General features: G+C 36.2%; 1 protein-coding gene across 1 annotated transcript in view; it reads left to right on the top strand.

The window, feature by feature from the left end:
* The window catches only part of MLIP (muscular LMNA interacting protein), a 249078-nt gene that overhangs the window by 200464 nt on the left and 24709 nt on the right, over positions 1-23905 (top strand). The window contains exon 12 of the mRNA XM_077752881.1: positions 15111-15314. Within this exon, the coding sequence (XP_077609007.1) occupies positions 15111-15314 (204 nt within the window). The remainder of the gene's footprint in view (positions 1-15110; positions 15315-23905) is intronic.

Here is a 23905-nt window from a genome sequence, read left to right as displayed (position 1 = left end):
AATATGATAATTAAAGGCAGTTATTTTCATTGTATAGAATACAATGTAGTCCTCAATTTAAATTAGAGTAATTTTATTGATAAATAGGATTGTTATGACTAATTCTACATGTAACAGAAATGAAAATTCCTCTTAGGAAAGCATATTTGCATCATTAACAAAAAACCTTATTAAATATCTATTTCTTGCATGACACAAATATGTTAGAGGCTGAATGTGACATTTGGGGAGTGTGGCATCATTATAAAAAACATAAAAAGTAATGTAGTCAAATGACAAAAATGCCCACAGTTAAAATAAACTTCACATATTATCCATGTAACTTACATTCTTCAAAATACTATCTAATGCTATAAAATAATGATTTTGTTCTTTGTTATTAATATAATTTCAAAGTGATACATTTTACTGTAAACAAAATTCATTGTAGAATATCAGGTTATATATTTACCATAATTTGCTATGCTCAGAAATGATAAATTCCATTTTCAGGTTTAAGAAATTGTCATTAAAAGAAGCTGCCATTTCTTTTCATTGCTTTTCCTAACTATACAGCAAGTTTAAACCTCTGTTTATGCACGACATAAACCTATGAATTTCCAGGTAATTTGTGGAAAATTTGAACTCTTTTGCAAATATGGAGGTGCCATAGACATAATTGCATTTAATATTTTTTCAGTCTATTCTTGTTCATATCCCAACTTGTATGTGGAACATAAAAAGGAATCTGCAGGCTGTCAGAATTGAAAGAAGTATGGCATACTACTTAAAAGTGAATTCCAAACATTCCCTGGTCTTACTCATTAACCTTGCATGAGAGGGAAAATATAATAGAAACTTGGTGTCACTGCACATGGGGCAACTATATATACTTTCAACTGGTCTCTTTATATTGAGTTCTATCTACCATCACAGTGTGTCTAGAATCTACAATGGAAAAAGATATCAGAGGCACCTCACAAATGTAGATGCTTAGATCTACTTAAACTACAAATTGAGTAATAGCAGTTTATAATCTCAGCATTGCCATTTCATTAGAAGTTGAATAGAAGACAGTGTACTCAAGTTCACCAGTCACTATTGTGCTCTCCTTTACTATTGCCACAGAATAAATTGAATGGTTCCAAATTCAGTTGATCTCACCCACCCATGTAATGGAAAGTTCTTTAGCCAGACAGTTGGGCCAAATTGAAGCAGCTCACATTCACTAATCTGCCTTGTACTGGGGACAGTTCCACATGACAGGAGATACTGGATGGGATTGTTAAGTCAATAAATTTCCTCTAACAGCTTCACAGCCATAAAATATGATTTCAAAACTCTCTGTTACAAAATGTCAGACACTAAAGATGATGAGACCAGACAGAAATGTATTTACTGTAGCTTAAGAAGGTACAAGCAGGCAGCCTTTTGAACTGATAATGAACTGAAAATTTGCCTGGAGACTGCCTCTGAGTACTAAAAGCAAAGTTTGAAACCAAATGCATAATCAAGTAATTGAGACTTATTAATCAACAGCTTTTACATCAAAATGGCATAGGCCAGGAAGCATCATTCTGTATTAGATGGGTTTTGTAACAAAGACTCTTCAGAATGAAGCTTATGCTTTTTTGAAATTACCTTTAAATCTATTATTGTATCAATCTGTGGTCCTTTTGACTTATTGCAAAGTATCTCACACTCCACATTTGTATTTAAAATTAGGATGATGTACTTTGAAGTATACTCTATGGATGATCAAGGTCAGAGTTGGAAAGTAATTAACACAATTGATTGGACAAATGGGCATCCAGAAGACACTGAGGCTTAGAAAATCAATTTACTGATGAGAATGAAGATACTAAAGAGCCCAATGATTTCTAGTTTCTGACTATTTGTGAGTTGGCAAAATACATTGATTGTTTTCTGGTCACTTAGTGTATCTAATTAGATAAAGGTGATTTCTTCACTTAGATCCTCAATTTAATATTAAAAGCAATTGCTGACCTCACTTACACAACATGTTATATAAAATATTCTCTTTCATTCTTTATAAATTAGTAACTGAATCCATAATATTAACTATGCCATTTTCTTCTTAAACCTTAGAGAATTGTATAAAAAACAGTTTTGAACAGAACTAAGGAGGAAATATTGTTAACTCATCTGATTTTCCTGGAAATTTTCTTTTTAATGAGAAGGAACACTTCCCAGATGTATGCCTCTTCAGTTTTATTTTCCTTCTAATTTGCTTCAATAAGAAAAGAACACGTTTTGTGTGAAAATAACCATTTAGTGAATTTCCTCCACACCACTTCACAGAGAACATAAAAGAATAATTATAGGGAATTTTCTTTTATGTAGTATTTTCAGTCTTTTCTTCGGATTTTTCTTAGACATCTGACTTCCCTACCAAACCCTCTGTTTGACATTCGGCTTTGATGATTATGTGGGTGACTGTCACATTTCTATCTAATTATTCATCAAGTTAGATTTCTCCTGTGACCTTCCCTTTCACTTCCATGTGTCACACACATGTTAATATTACAGAGCAAGTACTCACCTTTGTCCTAGGTGACACTGACAATACCTCCTTTTATTCCAAATGACTTCTGGCTCTGCCATAAATTGCTACTTTTTCAATAATTGTTTCTCAATCAAGATGGTTCACTCTCTTTTGTCATAAAAGTATCTTTTATCATTGCTAACCATTAATTAGGAATATTTTTGAGTATAAAATGTTCAACCTATTTAGGTCTAGAAATGATTAAGTATTTTGCTGAATTGTTTTAAGGGGAAGAAATTGAAATTCTTCTTGCTACATTTCTTTCGGAAGAGTTAAGGCCAGAGATGTGGTTTCTCCACATTTTAGCAACTTTATTCAAGTAATGAAATCTTTTTGACTTTTTCTTCTTTCCTTTTGTCTTCCTCCCTCCCTTCCTTTCTTCTTTCCTTCCTTCCTTCCTTATTCTCTCCCTCCCTTCCCACCTTCATTTCTTCCTTCCTTTCTTCCTTCTTTCCTTCCTTCCTGTATATGTAATAGGTAATAGATTATTATAAACAGGTAATATATTACATGTAATAGTTTATCATCAACATAATAAACTCTTTTCTTTTTATTTTTTAATTGTCCTAGCTCTCTATAATTTGCCTTTTCTCTAGAATATAATCAAATAGGATCACCTCTTCAAATTTAAAATTTCATCTCTCCCTCTTGACTTTGTGTAATTATTGAGGTTGGGAGATTGGAACTTCAGGGTTGCAATTTTCTGTTGCAGTTGTCTACAACCTAAAGGAAACTTATTTTCCTGTCCCTCTTCCTTTGCCTTAGATAGGGTTAAAGTCTAGAAGAGATTCTTACTTGCTTTAAAACAAGAAACACACAAAGAAGACCCATTGCCATTTGGAATTATTCTAATAATTCTAATAATTAGTGAAGCAACTGAATGCTAATAATTGTTTAAACTTGAGGCAATGGTTGCTTAACAAATATTGGTAGATATGCAGTATCTGGCCTCCCCTAATCTACCTGGAAACAATGACAATCTGAAAGTTTTTTGGAAATGTGGTCTTCCATGTTTTGTTAACTCATGATGTCCCTATCTATATTTATTTAAGAGGAATGGCATTGCTGTATTTAGAAACTCTCATGTAAATCATGTTTTAGTTTTAAGATAAGGTCTTGCTAAAATAAAATATCCTGAATTATTTTCCTCTGATGAATGTCAAAAGAGAGAAGGTAGCTGTGTAAAAATATTTTAAGTAATATCCAGAATAAACGTTAGTTAGAGACTAGGAAGTTTTATTTATTGGCAAGGAAAAAGATACATTCTTATGCTTTACTTTATAGAATTAAACTTCTCCTTGAGCTTTGAGTCAAGGTCAGCCTTTAGATAGAACTTTGGATGATAACAGTCATGGGCCTTTGGCATGGTTTTGTCTTCTGGCATATAAGATAAAAGTAGTGGTCCTCAACCAGGACACTGTCTACAATACTCCCCTTCCTCTCTCCTTATAAACTTTCACTTCTACAACTGTCTTCAAATGGTTTGTGGGGTAGTTATTCATAATGTTACAAACAAAATTAAAATTCCTGGCCCCAAGGGCACCTGGGTGGCTCAGTCCATTAAGCATCCGACTTAGGCTCAGGTCATGATCTCACTGTTCATGGGTTCGAGCCCTGCGTCGGGCTCTATGCTGACAGCTCAGAGCTTGGAGCCTGTTTCAGATTCTGTGTCTCCCTCTCTCTCTGACCCGCCCCTACTCACGTTCTCTCTCTCTCTCTCACAAATAAAATAAAAAAACATTTAAAAAAAAGTCCCTAGGCCCAAAATAGTATCACTTAGAGTTTCCAAACCCATGCTTAACATATAATTGATTTGTGATTTCAGCCTCTTTGGAAACTGTGGTCTTATCTTGCCAGTCAAGAATTTTTCAACCTGTGCCAGTAAGTGCCTCCTGGATCTTCTCCACCCACCAATGAAAGGAGAAGCCATCTATATGATGAGATATCTTTGCTTTTCCCTGGAAAGCCACCTCCCCAGGAACATTCTTTTTCTTTTGCTGACAATGTTCTTGCCCCACCCTTCTTCTTATAAAAGCCTTCCCTTTTGTAGAACTCCTTGGAGCTCCCCTCTACTTGTTAGATGGAGTGCTGCCCAGTTCAGGAATCATTTAATAAAGCCAACCAAATCTTTAAAATTTTCTTGATTGAATTTAGTTATTTAACAATAAATATCCTTAGGAAATGCAATCAGAGTGAGAGGCTTGTGATTTTCTTTTCTCTCCTGAACAATTTTCTTTGACCTGTGACAAGTAGAGTCCAGGTAGAAAGCATAGAGGGAGACATAGTAAAAGTTGGGTATATTATCTGAATATAAATGCTAAGATTGATGTGTTTGAAACACATTAGACTCTGTAAGCACTGGGGACATTGTTGCTTATTTTAAAGTGTGGGTGAGATTAGACAGACTTTGATGACAAATGTAAAGGTCACAGCAAGATATCTAAGTCTGAAAATAAGTTATGTGAAGATAGTTGGAAACCTCTTTTCTGTGATCCAAGATGAAATAATTTAAGGTGGGTAATTTAGGCAGAGGAAACAACAAATCCAAATGAGAAGAGCAACCAAAAGAATGCATTGGAGAGAATGAATCAGAGATAAAAGTGGTAAAAAAAAAACAAACCCCCAAAAAACTGGTTTTTAAATTCCATTAAGGAGCCAAACACAGTCTGAGTGAGAAGTCCAGCATATGGAAAACTGAATTCAGGCTGGTGAAGTGGGTCATTTACAAAAAATATATAGGAAAAAGAAAATGGAATACATTATGCAAATGCAAAAATGTAGTTTTCTTTATTTCAGAGTCTGCATGGAAAGGAAGATCTGCAGTAAATTTATAAATTCAAAATTGATGTTTCCTTAGGGATGAAAGAGCTAGCAAGTTTTTAGACTTTTTTGAAATAATGTTCTAATCTACAAATATGGACACCCTAAAACAAATATAATCTCTTGTAGCTAGACCATCCAAATATCAATTTGTCTCAGGAACATTTAGATGTTTAATATGCTTTTTTGTTTTTTTACCTTTACTTTTTCTTGAAAATAGAAAATTGCATTTGGTATGAAAATAAACAACTTGGGAGAAGCTGGATTGTTGGTTACCTTTATCTCATAGTGTTGAGAGGCTTAACATATTCTACCTGTTCAAATAAAACCAAGTGTATGTGATATTCATTGCATTTGGTATGTCTGGAAAAATAGAGGTGCTTTTTTTTTCAATCTTTGGCTAATCCATTTTTGGGAAATATTGGGCTCACATGAATTACGTTTGATAGGAGAACTGGCCTTTTGCAGGATGTTGTAGGGTCAGGCTAGTTTCAGCTCTGAATTTAGAATCCCTTTCCAGGCAGGATCTGATGACCTTATTCATTTTGACATATATGTGAACCAAAAGAAAACTAGAGCAGCTTGGTTTTGCTGAAAGAGTTCTGAAATCTGGTTTGTTATTGTAGAAGTGTGATTAATCAGCTCTACCCTCTGCATCTGTGAATCAGGAGCCTTGTCCATGAAGTGAGGGGATTGGGTGAGCCAAGTGGTTCTCAACTTGGATGACATTGCCCTAAACATTATTGGTTGTCACAACCAGGGATGCATCTGGCATCTAATGGGTAGAGGCCAGAATGCTATTAAGCATTCTACAATGTACAGGACAGTCTCCCAGAACAAAGACTTTTCCTGCCCGAAATGTCAGTAGTCCTGAGTTGAGAAATCCTGGACCAGACCATTTCTTGGCTCCCTTCCAGCTTCAAGAATACTATGACTAATGAAGCTCAATACTACCCTTGATAAGGGCATTTCAGTTCAACCCACAGTGACTAGGTATCTTCTTTTTCTGTCTTAACTCAGAACTCTTCCCTATATGATTTGTACAAAGGAAGTAAGTAAGCCTCCATTTATGGGAATTCCCACATTCCAGGTAGCCTCTACTTGGAATGATAGCCCTGTTAGAAAAAGAGCATACATTTTCCTTGGCTCTAGATATTTCATCAAATTTATGGCTTCCCCATCTTCCCAGATATTTCTTCCTCATTCTTGTATTTCCTCACTGTTAAATTTCAATAGAGTCAAGTAAAAGGAGAAATTTTTGAACATCAACCAGTCTCTATGAAAAATGCATGCTGTTGGATGAAGTCATTCCTGGGCCTTATTACATGTCTGCAAAACAAGGGCATTGTACCAAGTACTTTCGACGGTGACCTCTTACTCTGAAATTCTGTGTCCATGTCTTTAAATACTATTAAAATATAATAAAGAGCATTAAATATTATTTAAATATCATTACAATTTAATAAATATTATAAATATTATTTAAATATTATTGGATGATATTTCTCATCCTTGGGTGATTCAAAAAAGGAAAAGAAAAAAAGAGCAAATGTTACTTAGGTCATAAGTTAGGAGAGATGGAAAGTCTTGTAATCTATTGTTTAGTTCAATATCATAACGAATAGTTTCTATTCTCTGGCACGCAGTCCCTGCAGTGCTATGGTTTCCTGATGAAATGTGTTCCTGCTTCTCTCCACACTCATTCCTTTCTCTCTACTCCTAGAAGTCAATCCTTTAATGTTTGTGCCAGGCTCTTCAGTAGATAGGAGTGACTCTGTTGGAAAGCTTAGAGTCTAGGGGATTCTACGTATTCTGAACTTTGGTCTCAGTCTCTTCCTGCCACTCTTCACCTTCTCTGCAATCCTCCATACTTCCTTACTAGAAACTGTCCACTACACACTCAGGCTGCACCTGCCTTGGGCTGGTCCTCTGGTCCTCGGATCCATTAAGGGACCGACCTTGACCACTAATAACTGGAGCCCTTGACTCTTCCGCGTCCTGCAAAGGAGAGAAACTTTATGATAGAATGCAAATTGAAAGAAGGCAGACTCTGTGTGACCCTAGAAACTGTGAACGTCAATTTCATCCTTCTAATCCCATTTATAATGGTATGCATATTAATACCCATTCATGATTACATGAAATAGTCACTGCAAAAGGGCTCTGGACGCTTTAAAGGGAATATGCACTTGAACTGTTTATCATTATTATTTCCTTTAAAATCACTATAATTTGGAAGAAGGGCATTGACTCCTTGCTAAAGGGTCACCATATAGGTTCTCCTTCTCTCCACTGTTCAGAGAAATCACAGAAGTCCCTTTTCTATGTTACTTTTTGACTTCTTCAATATAAGTTATTCCTCTCCACCAAATATATGTAGGTGAGTAACTTAAGAATTAAACTGTGTATAGAAAAACATAAGACTCAGCATTTTAACACTCCAGTGCCCACTGCGACTGATTACAGGATATTTTCTTTCTTCTCCCTTGAGCACGTCGTCATCAAATATCTTCACACTGATCTATTTCATCTGCTCTGTGAAATTTGCTGTTAGACAGTCACAGACTCTAAGCCCTAAATAATCCAAAGCCTATCTTCAAAATTATATTTTAATCATTTAAAAACTTTTTTTTGGTAAAGGGGATTTGAAAAAACTAAGCATATGCTATCTCTTCATACTTCGCAAGTTTACATTTTTTGGTTGAAATAAGGATTTGAAATAGATAAGTGTGGCTTTAAGTACATCTGTTTTTAAAATGCATATGAATTCCTCAGAATTAGGACTGATAAACAAGAAGTTATGCCATATGTTCAAAATTAAGAGACCTAATTTGTCTTGGCTTGATCTTCAGGGAATGTAGATGATTACAGTCTCTTCTTGGTAATTTGGGGTTTCTGTAACAGTGTCTGTAAAATTTTGAGATGCTTTTGGCTGAAGGAGTCCCTGGTTATGAAATATGTTGTAACTGTTCTTGACTTCATGAACAGGGTGTTGTTTCAAACTGGAGCTGTAGCAGAAATGCTATAATTCGGATGTGAAATTGTTATAAGCTCCAGGCAGGAAAGGAAAACTGAAAGTAAAGGCTGTATTTAAAAATAACTGTTGTTCTACCACAGAGGTAGAAGGGAGAGAGGATGGGGTTAAAGGCTCCAGTAATTTCACCCAGTGGTGCTCTGAGTTTCCAGAGGCACAAATAACTGCGTGGTATGAAGTGGGAATGGCAGGAGCAGAGAGAAAGTGGGTTTTTACACTTTACTTCCGAACCACAGGAAAACGGGGTAACTTTAAAATGCCAGGATGGAACAAAAGAGTCTCAGATGTGCAGGCTTTAATGAAAAGAACCCATAGTGCCTTAAAAATGCCCTTTGGTGTTGCAGTGAAAACAGCTTTTGAAGTTAAATAGTTTGACTTGGTGGCTGAGTAGAAAGTAGGCTTTTTCTAGAGTGGCGAATCCAGCTGATACGGGTATAGCATTCATTTTGGGATGTCTCTGTCAATACTTAATTCTGTAGTATCTCCAGGCCTCTTAATAAACAGAGCTAAATAATGTATTCATGCATATTGTCTGCTAAATTTTTCTCTAATGAACAAAGGTATTATTTGCTTCATGAATTCTTGTGTTCTTTAAGGTTTGCAGGATATGATATTACATCAACCAAAATAATTAATCCCTTTTTAAAAACCAAGCCCCTAAGTAAAGCTTACTTTACTCTGAGAAATTTGTCCTAAGGAGTTTTATATTGAAAAAGACCATTCTTAAGTAAATGAAAAGCATTTTAAAGCATTTTATTAGAAATAACTATGTTCTCAAAAATATATAAACATAAAAAAAATTTTTTTTAATGGGAGAGTGGGGGGGCGGGGACACCTGGCTGGCTCAGTCAGTCAAGTGTCCGACTTCAGCTCAGGTCATGATCTCATGGTTCATGAATTCAAGCCTCGCATCCGGTTCTGTGCTGACAGCTCAGAGCCTGGGGCCTGTTTCAGGGTCTGTGTCTCCCCCTCTCTGTGCCCTTCCCCTACTCATGCTCTGTCTCTCTCTCAAAAATAAACAAATATTAAAAACAATTGAAAAGAAATAACTATGATAACATGTCTCACTGATGGAAATATGTATGAGACAATTTTATTACTCCTGTCCTTCCCTCAAAAACTAGAATATTAAAAGATTCGTCTATTGAATGCTAAAGCAGGGCAGATGATGTTCATTTTATGGAATCATTTAGGATAGTGATCTCCAAAGTAGTATCTACCAACCTCAAGATAATTCATTGGGGTGGAGATGAGGTATGAATCAGACATGATAAAGATTTTGTTAATCTTTTAAATCTAAAACAGAAGTCACAAACTATTGCCTGTGGGAAAGATCTGGTCTAGCACCTGTTCGTATAAATAAAATTTTTTTTGGCATACAACCATGTCTATTCATTATGTATTATCTAAGGATGCTTTCATGCTACCATGGAAATTGTGACAGAACATATGGTTTGTGAAGTCTACTACGTATACTAAGTGGACCCTCACAGAAAGACTTGGCCACTTTCTGACTTAGAATTATAAGAAGTATTTTAAGCTTTGCTGATTTATATGGGCTTACAATGGTGTCCTTTGTAAGCCTTAGTGCCAGATAGTCACAACTTGTGAATATTTTAAGGGAGATTTCTTAAGTAAGTGTCAGCGGCCCAGTTTGATGCACTGAGCAGAGAGCCCTCACGTGGCTATTCCTTAAGCCTTTTGCACTTGATGGACTTGATGCACTTGTCATGTGCCCATTTAGATATATGATTTATCACATTATCTTTTTTTAAGTAAAATAATCCTCATAAAATGAACAAGTGGCTCTACTTTAAAAAATCTCCCACAAAACAATCTAAATTGAATATACCACTAATACAGGAATACATAACAAGACAAGGCAGAGATGATAGAATACCTATATCTAGTATTAGCTTTGTTAATAACCATGTTGTTAATTCATAATTAATATTAGTATATCTAGCCCTACCTTTATAGTTTTATCTTGAGTTTTAACTAATAATTATATTATGATGTCATAAGATAGTTACAGAGTAGGTATCAGGATATGGAGATGCTGTGTAATTTCAGGAATGTTTAAAGATATGAGGTATTTAATGTTCAAAGTTTTGCTGAAGTCAACGATAAGCATCTTTTTTGAGGAATATTCAAAAAGGAGAAATTAAAAACCCAATTTAATTGAAAATACATATGTTCTCCCTCCTGCATAAAATACTATAAAATAATATACAGAAAACAATAGAATGATGAACTAAAATTCATTCCTTTGATACCATTAGAAGATGCATTGAAAGCATCTCTGAATATGTAAAGCAGTAAGTAGTGAGCAAATGACACTATATTGCAGTTTTATTATGCAGTTAGATCAAACTATAGATTTAAAACTAATCTCATTGTATAGCGTTTGTGTTCTAAATATAAGATATATAGAAAGTGATACTTTGGGAACTTAAAAGAGAAATAAGTCAGAGATTATTCCCTAAAGTGAGTGACTTCTGTATAATAAAATTACAGTTCTATGGGAAAACTGTGAAGGTATAATCAGCAGTAGAGTATATAAAAACATTGTGGGTATGAGGCTGAAGTTACATCAACGTCCACAGGGAGGTTATGATGACAAAGAAGACATAGACGTGCACATGCAAGCACTATACATAGAGAGCCTGTTATATACGTTACATTTATATATAGTCAAGATTCCTATATACAGTAATAGAAACATAGGGATAAAGCTGTGTGTGTATATATTTATAATAATGAGAAGGAGATTATATATGTAATATATATTAAATATATAATATTGTATATTTATGATAATGAGATGGAGAAGGACCAAGAAAATCTTTGGACTCATTTAGAGGTTGTAAAGTTATCTTATGACAAAGAATTTTAAAAAACAACAAACTTCGAGATATATTAAGAGTATTTGGCTTTCCTGGCCATCTGTATATTGAAAGACTTGGTTTTCAACAAATTTTTGATTAAAGAAGAAATTCAAAATAAAATTTCTACCTGGAAGGAAAAAAAATGTAATGAAACTACTGTCTATTAAAACTTAAGGAATACTGTTAAAAGAGTCCTTGGAAGAAAACTTAGAACTCTAAGTTAATGAATGATTGATGAATTAAATGAGATGATGAAATGAATGAGAATGATGATAATGAGATGAATGAGAATGAATGATGAATTAATGAATTAAAAAGAGAATGAAAATAAATCAATTAGACATACAATTTAGAAAATTTAAGAACAATAAAGTTTCCTGTGCATAAGGAAAGCAAGAGAAATAAATTTATAATAATTGACAAAATAAAACTGGAAAACAGGCCATAGAAATCATAAATATAAAATGTTTTAGGAAAATATGTATAAAATAGTAGCAGTAGTATAACAGACAGTGTAAACAGACTTTCAAAATTCTGAAGGAAATTAGTCTGCAGCTTAGAATTCTATATCCAGAAAATTAAATGTAAGGGCAGAACAAAGTTTTCAATGTGCAAAGGTCAAAAATTTTCTTTCAATACTCCATCCTCCACCCCCAAACCCCGCAGAAATTCCTTCAGGGCCCAGCAAATATGAGAGGAAACCAAGAAAGGCCTGGCATACTGGATGCAGGAGATGGAACATAAGGGATAGGCAAAGAACATTTCCAAGGTGATGGTAAAGGAATCACAGGATAACAACTTATGCAAAACATAAAAGACAACTAGCACAGATTGGTGCCTCAGGTGACAAGATGTGCAGGCTGTTACCATCAGGAATCCTTTCTCCTCTGTACCATATTATCAACCAAACAGAGCTCAAGTGAGCCTGGCTAAGATTCTTAGCTCTCTATGGCCTGTCCAAGTGCTGATACAGCTCTGCTGTCCCCTCCCTGCTGAGCTTCCTGAAATAGCTCCTATCATCTGACCCCACAGAAGTGTTCAGGGTTGACCAACTCCTGAGACATGGGGGTTGGCTATAGCGAGTGTAGAAACAGGAAACATTTGTTGCCTGGTTGATTGGATCTTAGCCCTACGAGATTTCCCCCATAGAGGGAAACCTGTGTTTTCCCTGCATCATTACAGGCTTGCCTTCTGACATTCTCACAATGAGTCTTGAACCCCCTCCAAGCAAAGCTGAGTCCAGAATATAAACCAGACTGTTCTGCTCACCTTTTCCTAAGCTGTCAACTGTCAATAATAATGCCACTTTTTTCTGACACAGCTAGTTTTTGTGTTTGCTACTCAGTTTTCTGATGAATCACTTCCCACCCTGATTATGAAGTGTAATTATTTGTTGATAAAATAATGAAATAGTTGAGTGAGAAGTAAACCAAAATTAGAATGTATTTCAATCTAAAAGCCATCTTTAATGGAATACTACAAGCATTCTGTTGAAGTTGCACAATAACATGACTATTATTTAATAATGTTAGCAGTATTGGCCAATGGAATTAGACAAAATAAAGGAATTACAAGTATAAAAACTGGAAAACAACTCTAAATGATTTACTATTTTGGGTGATGTAGCTGGAGAATTGACTGAGTGACCATTACATCGTGAGATAACTCAGTAATGTGTTTTGGTAGGAAATCCAAAGCTTTCATGTACTGACGTATACCAAAGCTGTCGTTAAGTGGGGGGAAAATACAAACAAATAAGATGTAGAATGTTGAAAACACAATGCTATCGTTTTTTATAATAGCATGTGCTTGTAAGGTGTATGTCTGAAAATATTTGTATTGGCTTGATATGCAAAATAAAAACTGTGGCACAAACAAGAAACTAATTAGTCACCATTTCAAGTCACAAAGGGTTATAACTTCTTATTTCTACAAAGTTAAAAGATCTAGAATTATAATTTTCTAACTGCTCAAATTTCCTGAGTTCTTAAAGTCAGTTTTGAATTTAATGCTAAAAAAAGAAATAATACATCTACTGATACAGGAAGCACTTTCAACGTACATTTTAGAAAGCCTTAAAAATACACGTTATTGGAAAAATGAACTAACCTACAAAATATTAATTGTACAGTTTTAAAGTTGAATTTCCTTGCTAAATATAGTTTTGAGCAATGTGTATTATTTTATACTAAATTTCCATTTCACCCCAAACCAAATATACTCATTCATTGCTTATGGAGCAGAGACATAATAGAATATGTTATTAGACTCATAGAAAACATTATATTCCCCTGAAATTTCAGCCATTAACACATTAAGCATCTATTATATTAGGCATTGTACTTGACTCTGAGGCCACAAAAGTGAATAAAGCAGGTTTCATTTTATAAGGTTCATGTCCTGAGGGGTTTTACTATAGAATAATCAGTTTCTTTTTTTTTTTTTTTTTAATGTTTTTTTATTTATTTCTAGGAGAGAGAGAGAGAGACAGCGCGAGCAGGGGAGGGTCAGAGAGAGAGGGAGTCACAGACTGAAACAGGCTCCAGGCTCTGAGCCGGCAGTCAGCACAGAGCCCGACGCGGGGCCGGAACCCATGAACCGTGAGATCATGACCCAAGCGAAAGTCGGACGCTTAACCGACTAAGCCACCCAGGCGCCCCTAGAATAATCAGTTTCAATTTATTTCCTTACATGAAAAATTTCAGAAATCTAAGAGGTGCTTATTTACCTGCAAAATAAGCAGCCCTATTTTTCCCAGATACATACGTATATGGGCCCTTTCTGCAGCTTTTCTTTGTAGGCTCAAGACTTCCCACTCTTATGGCTTCCTTGCCCCATTTCACAATTCCCGGTGAATTATGAACCTACTCCTGGACCTACTCCTTCAAAGTCTTTCACATTCATCCCATTTCTAGGTTAAAGACTCACCCTAGGTAGGGCCTCCTTCCCTCTCTCTACACGAGAACTCATCTGTATGCATTATCTCCAGTTTCTCTCCAAAGCAATACACTGCCTAGCATAGGAGAACTCATGGTTCTTTCCAGACTCGCCTCTCCCTGATCCCTTGCCCGTACTTGGACTAACTTTACAACTGACTGTACCACGAATTAAACCAAGACTTTTGCTCTACTGCTTGTGCACTGATATCCTCTACGATGCCCTCCCCTGAATGCCACTTTTTTTCCAGACCAGATCACAAGCCCTCTTAAAATAATTTCCACTGTTACCTCTCTCTTCAGTGAATACTTTTTAAATCTCATCCTATCACCTTTGGGATCTCTCTACTTCCTTAAACTTTTCTCCTCTCGACACTTTCAAAAATAACAACCTTGACACCCTTCAGGAACACTGCTGGTGCTTGTTTAGTTCTGCAGAAGAGACTGGAAGAAGGAGACTGACAGGAATTATTGAAAGAGACAAACAATATACTATGAAAGCAGGTGTCTGGAGAAGGGCCCAAGTATGAGGAGAGATTTCCTTCTTAGTAGTAAGAGATTCTCCCCCTTTTTTTTTTTTTTTTTAGTTTATTTATTTATTTAAGAGAGAAAGAAAGTGAGCCGGGGGAGAGGCAGAGAGAGAGAGAGGAGAGAGAGAGAGAGAAAATCCCAAGGAGGCTCTGCACTATCAGCACAGAGCCCAACTTGGGGCTCTGTGAGATCATAACCTGAGCCAAGATTAAGAGTTGGGACACTTAACCAGCTGAGCCACCCAGGCTTCCCAGTAGTAAAAGATTCTGACATAATGTCTATAATACTGAGGCTTGATTCCAGGTGAGCCTGACTTTTGTCCACTAACATGCTCTTTATACCTTTCTTATTCCCAGGATGTGACAGTTCCTCACAAGCCTGTTTCTCTCCACCCTTTATATCAGACTAGACTGTACCCTTCTAAGTCCCTGCTGCCTGCACAGACCCTCTCACATGCTGACTGTCTTACCCCAGGACCCTTCAGCCATTTGCCCTCCTTCTCACTGAGTGACGAACAGGGGAATTCTCATACCCTGTTTAGTGGCAACACATATAATAAGGTGAGAATTCCCTGCTGAGGTGGGAGCTGTCTTGTTCTGTGCTGTGAAACTTCTTCATGCTTAATTTTTTAAAACTTAAGTTCAGAGGGACCTTATAAATTAAGAATATTAAACATTTGTGTTAAAGCCCATGACCTTACAAAAAGGTAATAATTAACCTTGAGACATTATTAAATATTTATTTTTGCTTTCAGAGTCATTTCCTGATTTTGTATTCCTCCTTGTCTCTTGTACAAACCCCAAGGTGGAAATCCTGAGAAATTTTCCAGAACCTTACAAGGTGCCATTGTTAATTTATCTTTTAGTCTCAGTCCAATGTTCTTTAAAAAGCTTCTTTAAATTGTAGTGGTTTAATGAGGAGGCACTATTGCAGCCGATGAGCAATGAAATAATTTGAATTTATACATGTATCTGTAAAGCAATATTAACATCTTATTTTTATTTGAGTACAGTTGACACAATGTTGCATTTGTTTCAGGTATACAGCATAGTGATTCAGCAAGTTTATACCTTATGCTATTAACATTTTATTTTAAAATGTGTCTTTCTGTCTCACAACGCACAGTGATGAGATACGTAAAATGAGGTGTTCAATACCTTAAAATATATATATATTTACATATATATTAAAGCATATATTATATATTTAAGTATATATTTATAAATATATAACATATTTATAGATAAAATATATTTTAAGTGACAAATATTTATAGTTGGCTTTGGAATGCAATCATAAATGTTCTATTAGAAGCAAGCAGTTGATGATACTGCAGAAGGCTTTTATGTAAAAGCGCCCTTTGCTCTTCTGAGCATTACCATAAGGACATCCTGGCTATTTACAGACTCTCATAGTCTGAAAATTTCATAAAATAATTGATTAGTAAAATTTAAGCTGAGATTAAAATTTTTTGTAAAACTCACAATATTGTTTAAAACCATTTATTTTGCAAATTCTCTATACTTAATGGAATATACCCTTGTGCCTGGCAGTCAATAAAGGGCAGAATCAGTATGTTCCAAAATATAGTTGTACAGTATTCCTTGGGCCCAGAAATGATTTATGTTTGTTTGTTTTTTGAGGAAACATTCATGAATTTGGTCTCAAGACTGTCATCCAAAAGTGAACATTATTATATGAAGAATATTTTATCTTTCATATTTAATAGCATCCATCATGAGTGAATGATCAACCCTGAATTAAACTTTAAAATATCCATTTTCTGAAAATAGAATGTTTTTGGGCAAAGTTCAGGATGACAGTATTATAACTTTTGTTTGTTTCTTAGTCTTGGTTTCAAAAAAAGAAGTATTTGAGGGAAAGTGTAATATTCTTAAATGATTTTCTATTATTTAAAATTGCTTCTGATTTAATCTTTGCCAATGTCTATGTAATCCATTTAGCTAGAGTTAATGCTTCTGAAAATAACATAGCCATTGTCTTATAAATTGTCATCTATGGTAGGATTATAATTATATTTTATAGATATCAATTGCATTAAGTAGCTCATTCTTTTGATATTTTGGTGGTGTTTTCTAGAACCATTCAACATTCACTGAGGTTCAAGGATAGAGTCAGTATTTCATCCATATTTTAATCTTCACTGGTGAGGTTGTGAAGAACAATATATAAAAGTGATATGAGGTTGGACAACTATTTTCAGTTTACACAGTCCTTCAGAATCTGAGATTTATTGATATTGAATAAAGAAACATCAGAAATAATAATAATAGTAATGTAAAACAATATTTCTTGATGGGAGATTCAGAATATCTAATATACTTTAATTGTTCCCATTAAAATATACAGATTTCCCAGGTTGATATCTATGTTTACATACTTTGTGTTATATTGGGCCAGGAGCACACCAGGTTTCAGGAATTTTTTTTTTTTTTTTTTACCTGAAATAGCTTCTTGCCTGCAATTGTAAAACATAATCTGCCATCTAAATTACCTTCTCTTCAGTACCCTAATGTCATTGCCAGGCCTGGTTCCCAAGGTTACCTACGAGGCTCATTTCCAAACTCAGATCTTCCCATACTTCCCCCTGGAGAGCCACACTGAACTTGACATATCTATCTTTGATGGTCCCTCATCACCTGGGGCTACAGAAGGTGTTTAACAGGTATTATTATTTTTCTGTTGAATCTGTACTGTATTTTCCTTTCTTCTAAATCTTCACCACACTCCACGTGTCCTATTATCTTTACCTTAATTCCTACCCTCTTAGTTTCAAGATAGAGTTCTCTCATATGATGTCATATCTTATGTGATGATGCTCAGGTACTTTCCTTTTCATCTTGGAATTAATTAGGGGATCCTCTTTTCCTCAAGGTCTCGTGAAGGGAGTCATTACTTTTCCTTTGTTAATTCCTCAAAGTAATAAAGCTCAGTGGATAAGAGTATGATGTCTTCTCTGCACAGTCTAAGTTCATTTCTTGACCCCACTCCTTCCAAAGGGTGATATTGATTAAGTCATTTAGGCTATGCATGCCTCCATTAACTCACCTGCAAAATGAGGATGATACTAGTACACACCTTACTAGAGTATTATGAGGTTAAGTTGCACTAATATATGCAAAGCACTTAATATATTATTACCTGGGATGTAACAACCATATAAGAATTAGATCTTATTATCATGCCTTCTTGGAGTACCATCCCCAGCATTCTCTTGAATCTTCATTTGTCCTGTTTTTGTTAGATGCTTCCTCTTTGTATACAGAAACCTAAAAAAAAAAAAAAAAGAAAGAAAGAAAGAAAGAAAGACAAAATGAACATATCTCCCTCCTGCAAGCATAGTAATTTCAAGACTTTCTTTCTCTCAAAGTGATCAATAGCCATTATCTTCATTCTCCCTCTATAAATTCACACTTTAACCCATTCTTGAAAGTATTCTGTCTTTTTGCTTCAACCACTATGGAAACTGCTCTCTGGAAGTAAACTGCCTGTCAGCAAACTCAGCTGAATTTCCTCAGCCCTCTGTCTCTTCTGTCCCTTGCAGCAGCTGACAAGGTTGATCATGCCCTTTTGAATCTCCCTCCTCACCCTACTCTTGGGATCATGTCTACATTCCAATTCCCTGTCTCTTCCTTCCTTGTTTTCTTGTGGACACTTCTTCTTCCTCTACCCCTTCTCTCTAATTGCCTCCCTTCAGATATCCACCCACTCGCAGGCAGGCTTCTGTGATGATCTGAGTACTGATCATTCTCAAATCCACATTTTCCATTCTGTTTCCCCTCTGAGATCTGGTTTTATATCTTGAGCTGCTCACTTGTCAGTTTCCCTTGGATGTCGTGTTGTCACCCACCTCAAACTCATCATTCAGTTTGCCTCGAACTAGTTCTGTTCTAGCTTCCTTACTTCTGTCATTAATCGCACAGGACTCAGCCCTCAAACTCAAAACTTGATTCAGCCATTATATTTTTTCTGCTCTGGCCTCAGAGCCTAGTCGTTTACTAAATTGAATGGATTCTCCTTTTGGTATGCCTGTCCTGTTATTATTTCTCCCTACTCTTATTGTTCTACTTTCCTTAAACCCAACTGACTTCTTTTCCTCCAGGCATGCCTTGGGAATTTCTTACTGTTTAACTTGCTCATGCATTCTCCTCATGTAAAATACCTTCCTGTTTTTCACCTTACTTATGCAAAGCAAACCATTCTCATACTTTAGGAACTAGTCCAAATATCCTTGCTCCTCTGGGTAGTTTCCCCATTCATCAGCATTCGAAGTGATGTTTTTCTCCTTGTAACTTGTATAATCCTTGCCTGTACCAACATATCTCTTGTATATTACAAGTTATCTTTTATTCATTTGTTGTGATTGTCTTAGTGTCCATCTAAGGGGGTGACATGCTTAGTACAATACTTTCCACATTGTAGGTATAGTCATAAATGTGTGTCCATGATGAACAAATCCTAAAATGATGCAGGTTATTCACTAGAGCCCAAGATGCTTGAATATTTGGGATTATTTCCATTTTAAGTAGAAACTAAATATAAGTCAATTTATGAATTTATCAGTACATTTAATACAATTTCAGTCAATTGAGAATCTCTCTTTTTCTTGGGTTGCATGCAATTTCCAGTGAGTGTTTATGGAGTGTTTCAACATAGGAACATTGGTGGGGTAGGGATGTGGAGGCAGGGGGCATCTGACCTTTCTTTGCTATATGCAGGGCTCTGGTATCCACTGGGATGTTTTCAGTCCTGTCTGGTATATGACCATCAGTCATATAACACACTGTTGTTTCCTCCTTTCTTCACCTGCACAGCATGCCCTCATTGATTCTAGATTAGCTCCTTCTGACTCCTACAGCATACATGGAAAACACAGTTACCTATATGCTGGGAGCAGGTAAATTCAGTGAAGCCCTCAGGACCATCAATTTAGATACTCTGCATATCCTTTTAACTCCATTCTTTACTTTTCCCGCCCCCTTATTTGTAGAAAACTCTAAGAGTCCATTCTTAAGAATTTGACTATCCACCGCAATTTATTGGTAACCCTGAAATCCATATTCGCTGTGCTTTTGCGGTCATCTGTGGACTTGTGAAGAACAGTGCAGAATTTGATTGGCCTGGGCACATGTTCCCAGTGGGGTGAACAAGATGATGTCCTACTTTCTTGTTTTAGTTCTCATGTTATAAGCAATCATTCTTTTCATGGTCTTTCTAGTACCACATGTTTTGAATTTCTGTGCTTTTTCTTGGTGATTTCACTGTTTAAAATGGCCTCTTAGGCATAGTGCTGAAGTTCTGTTTGGTGTTCTACACATTAGAAGGCTACGATATGCCTCACAGAAAAAAAAAAATACATGTCAAGTAAGCTTTCTTGAGGAACGAATTATAGGGCTGTTGGCTGTAGGTTCAATGTTAATGATGAAGCAGGGTGAATGTCGGAAAAACCACCAAACGCCGAGTAGAAGCAAGGCAAGATTTTATTCACCGCCGGGCCAAATCTGATCTCCTGATCTCAAGGAGAAAAATGCAGAGAATAGCCCCAACAAAGGTAGAAGTGAGCTTATATGGATTTCAGCAAGGCAGAATACGCCATTATTTGGTTAACCAATTACAATTTATAGCATTTCATGGTAGCCAATTATATTGTGACACACAGATGTTAGTTTTGGTGGAAACCTGTCATTTTAAAGTTCTTTGTCTTAAGAGGGTTTGAAATGACCAATCATAGTTAGACACCTAAGATATCGTGGGGCAGTGACTATGTGACAGACCACCTGATGCCAAATGGTAATGAGGTGTTTTGTAACCTTTGTATACAGGGTGTTAGGATGTGGTTAACCAGAACAGGGAAGCACAAGCTTGCTAAGCAGATTTACAGAAGCAGAAATAGCATGTTAGTATTTAACCATGCTTGAGGTCAGCCTACAACAATGAACAATCAATAATAATGAATAATAAAATATTAAATAAGATATCTTTAAACAGAAAGACACATTAAACAAGATTATGTATGACTGGTTGATGAAAAAGTGATCAGGGAACTTCATCTTATATTTCATCCTGGAGCAGTGGTTCAGGATTTGCTAATTCCGTATTTGCAGTGACTTAATAGACCATAACTATTGTGAATAATGAGAATCACTTGTGTCTTTGTTTTGGTTTCCCTGAGAAGAAGTTTCATATATGAGTAGTTAATTTGGGACGTGATTCCAGGAAACACCAGTTAAGAAAGTGGGGTACCGAGACAAAGAGAAGGTGTTTATCTAATAAAGCATGTGTCATCAAGCAAGTTACCATGTGGGAAATTAGAGCTTGAGTTTACTGGTGAATTCTAGGAGCCAATGTGGACAACTCAGAGTTAGGCAATGTGAGATGGGGGGAGGGGGTTGGGTAGGGTGGGGAATCCTGCTTGTCTTTATTTAAGGGTTGTGCCTGGGAGCAGAGAGGATTAATCCATGAAAGAGCCCTCAGGCAAAGAGAAGCATGGACTAGTCAAGTCAAGTTCAGAGTCTGGTAATAAAATGTCAAGGCCTGAGATGCCCTAGGCAGGACAGTAACTTATATATATTCACAAATCTTATATTTACGACCTAAATGTGGGGGTCAGGATCCTGCAAATCAAAACTTCGGCTATCAAAATGCAAGAAAAATTTCTTTGTTTTTGACATATTATGCCCTGGGGCATATATCGTTGTTGACACAATAAAGGGTACAGAGGAGTTATAGGTCTGGGTGTGGAGGGTCACTATCTTAAAATTGTATCTCATCCAGAGTCATTTTACCAATTATTTCCTCTATTTTGTAATTTATATAAAAATGTTTATCTACAAAGTTAATAAAGTATCTTGCAAGGCATATCTGCTGGTATCTAGGTCACAGCTTAGTGAATCCACCCTCTACTTCTGTTTGTTTGTTTATTTGAGAGAGAGAGAGAGAGAGAGAGAGGCAGAGAGGATCCCAAGCAGGCTCCATGCTGTCAGCACAGAACCTGACATAGGGCTTGATCTCACAAACCATGAGATCATGACCCGAGCTGAAATCAATAGCCCATCGCTTAACAAACTGCACCACCTGGAACCCACACCCTCTATTTTTGAGAATTCAGTTCATTTAGAAAGATTACTTTTTTCTGTGCACCACTCAGACATCGCCACAGAGGTCTCAACTACTGTCATGGCCATCAAGTAAGAAAACTAATCTGTGAAATATAAGGTAAGTGACAGTTGATCACTCTTTATAACCTTTATTCCTTCTTCATCCTCTGCCTCATTTCTTCCATCTTGTATTCCTATCATCTCTGAGGCACAGTGCTCTTTTTGATTTTTAAGTCAAACCCAAATTCCAGTTCTCCTGCTTGCTTATGCTTTCCCACTTAAGCACTCAGTTTTCTATACTTTTTCCTCATGTCTTATCCTAGCTCCATTTTCTACCTTGCTTTTAGCACAACCACAGGCCATGTGGATAGGAAGTTATCTCTTACTGCCATCTCCTCTGAGGCTCTCTTCTTCCGATGTGCACCGAAACAAACAAGAACACACATGGCGGGCCTATGAATAGGACTGAGAGGAAGGAAGGAGAACTAAGCCTTCACAGTCGGGGTGACTTTTCTGATGTGCTGGCAGGAGCCAGACCGGGGTTTCTTACTCAGGGAGGCTCTATTTACAGTGAAAGCTTGCAAGGCTTTATTCGTAAGAACAGTGTCTTTATAGACAGAGAGACAGCTCTGAAGCCTCAGGAGAATATTGGCAGTCATTCTGAGGACATCTTCTCTTTCAGTTTTCGAAAAATTACGTTATTTGGAGGCCTAATTTGTGACTGTGCAGCCATTTTATTCACTTTTGGTTTCTGAAAATGCATGATCCTTGTACCCTGTTTGTGGCCATTTACCATTTTCTTTTATTTCTAGTCTGCTTCCATCTCATCAAAGGGATAAGTGTGGCTGCTTTCTTCACATAGGTATCCTCCCTTTGATTCCACTGCTTTTAAATTCTAGTGTGTATTTTCTGTGCACGTGTTGGAGCCAGCTTTTCTTAACACATTCAGTTGGAGTATTTCAGTGCTTATCTCTGGAGTGGCCCCTTTTAAAAACAGCTTTTACTTCAGAGCAGGAGAGAGTTAGCTATTCCTCTCCTACCTCCATTCTTCCTGCGCAGGACCCCTCCCGGCCCTGATCACTCCCACCTGCAGAGCCCAAGCTGCAATCATGACTGCTGGAGCTCAGGGCAAGATTTGAAGGTCTTTCAAGGAGAGAGGAAAATGTCAGGGGTGCCTGAGTAGCTCAGTTGGTTAAGTTTCTGACTCTTGATTTTGGTTCAGGTCATGATCTCATGGCTTGAGCCCTGCATTGGGCTCTGTGCTGGCAATGCAGAGCCTGCTTGGGATTCCCTCTTTCTTTCTCTCTCTCTGCCTTTGCCCCACTGTTCTCTCTCCCTCTCTCTCTCATATAGATGAATAAACTTAAAAAAAAAACACAATTTTTAAACTCATAATTTCCACTGGACTGGATGATCTTAGCTTTTACCTTTTTGAAAATTCTAAGCTTTGCCTATGGCAGCAAATTCTTCCTGTTGTCTTTTAAATTCTGTGATGATTCAACAAGAAAATAAACTTCACTATGAAAAATAAATTTATAAAGAAAAACTATACTGACATGTTAAAAAGTGCTTGATTATAATTTATTATTTTTCATCTAGAACTTTTATCAAGTAAAAGTAAAAGGAACACAGGTATTAAATGGTATATATACTATCTTAGATCAGAGGAATTTTTGTCTAATAAAAGAAAGTCATAAAATGTTAGATTGAGTTCTTAATCAATATTGCTTCCATGTGCTTGTAACGTTTACACTTGTGCTGAGTGTTTATACGTCCACTATTCATGGACTTACTGAATCAGAAGGTACGTTTGTTTTTTCAGCACACTATTTCAATTATTAAAAGTCATTTCTCTTTGAAAAAGTACTGTAGCTGCCAACATGTACTTTATGATTTACTTTTTAAGAAATTAAAATGCCTTTTTCATAAAATGAGATTTTAGAATATACCAATCCTTCATATTAGAATTATATTTTTGCTAAGAAAGGTGAAACATTTAACTTGAAATGTATCTTATCTTTATGATATGTCAA

The sequence above is a fragment of the Crocuta crocuta genome, unplaced genomic scaffold, assembly GCF_008692635.1.
Source record: "Crocuta crocuta isolate KB4526 unplaced genomic scaffold, BGI_CrCroc_1.0 scaffold525, whole genome shotgun sequence".
In the NCBI taxonomy this organism is placed as follows: Eukaryota; Metazoa; Chordata; class Mammalia; order Carnivora; family Hyaenidae; genus Crocuta; species Crocuta crocuta.
This window is presented reverse-complemented; position numbering and strand designations above follow the sequence as displayed.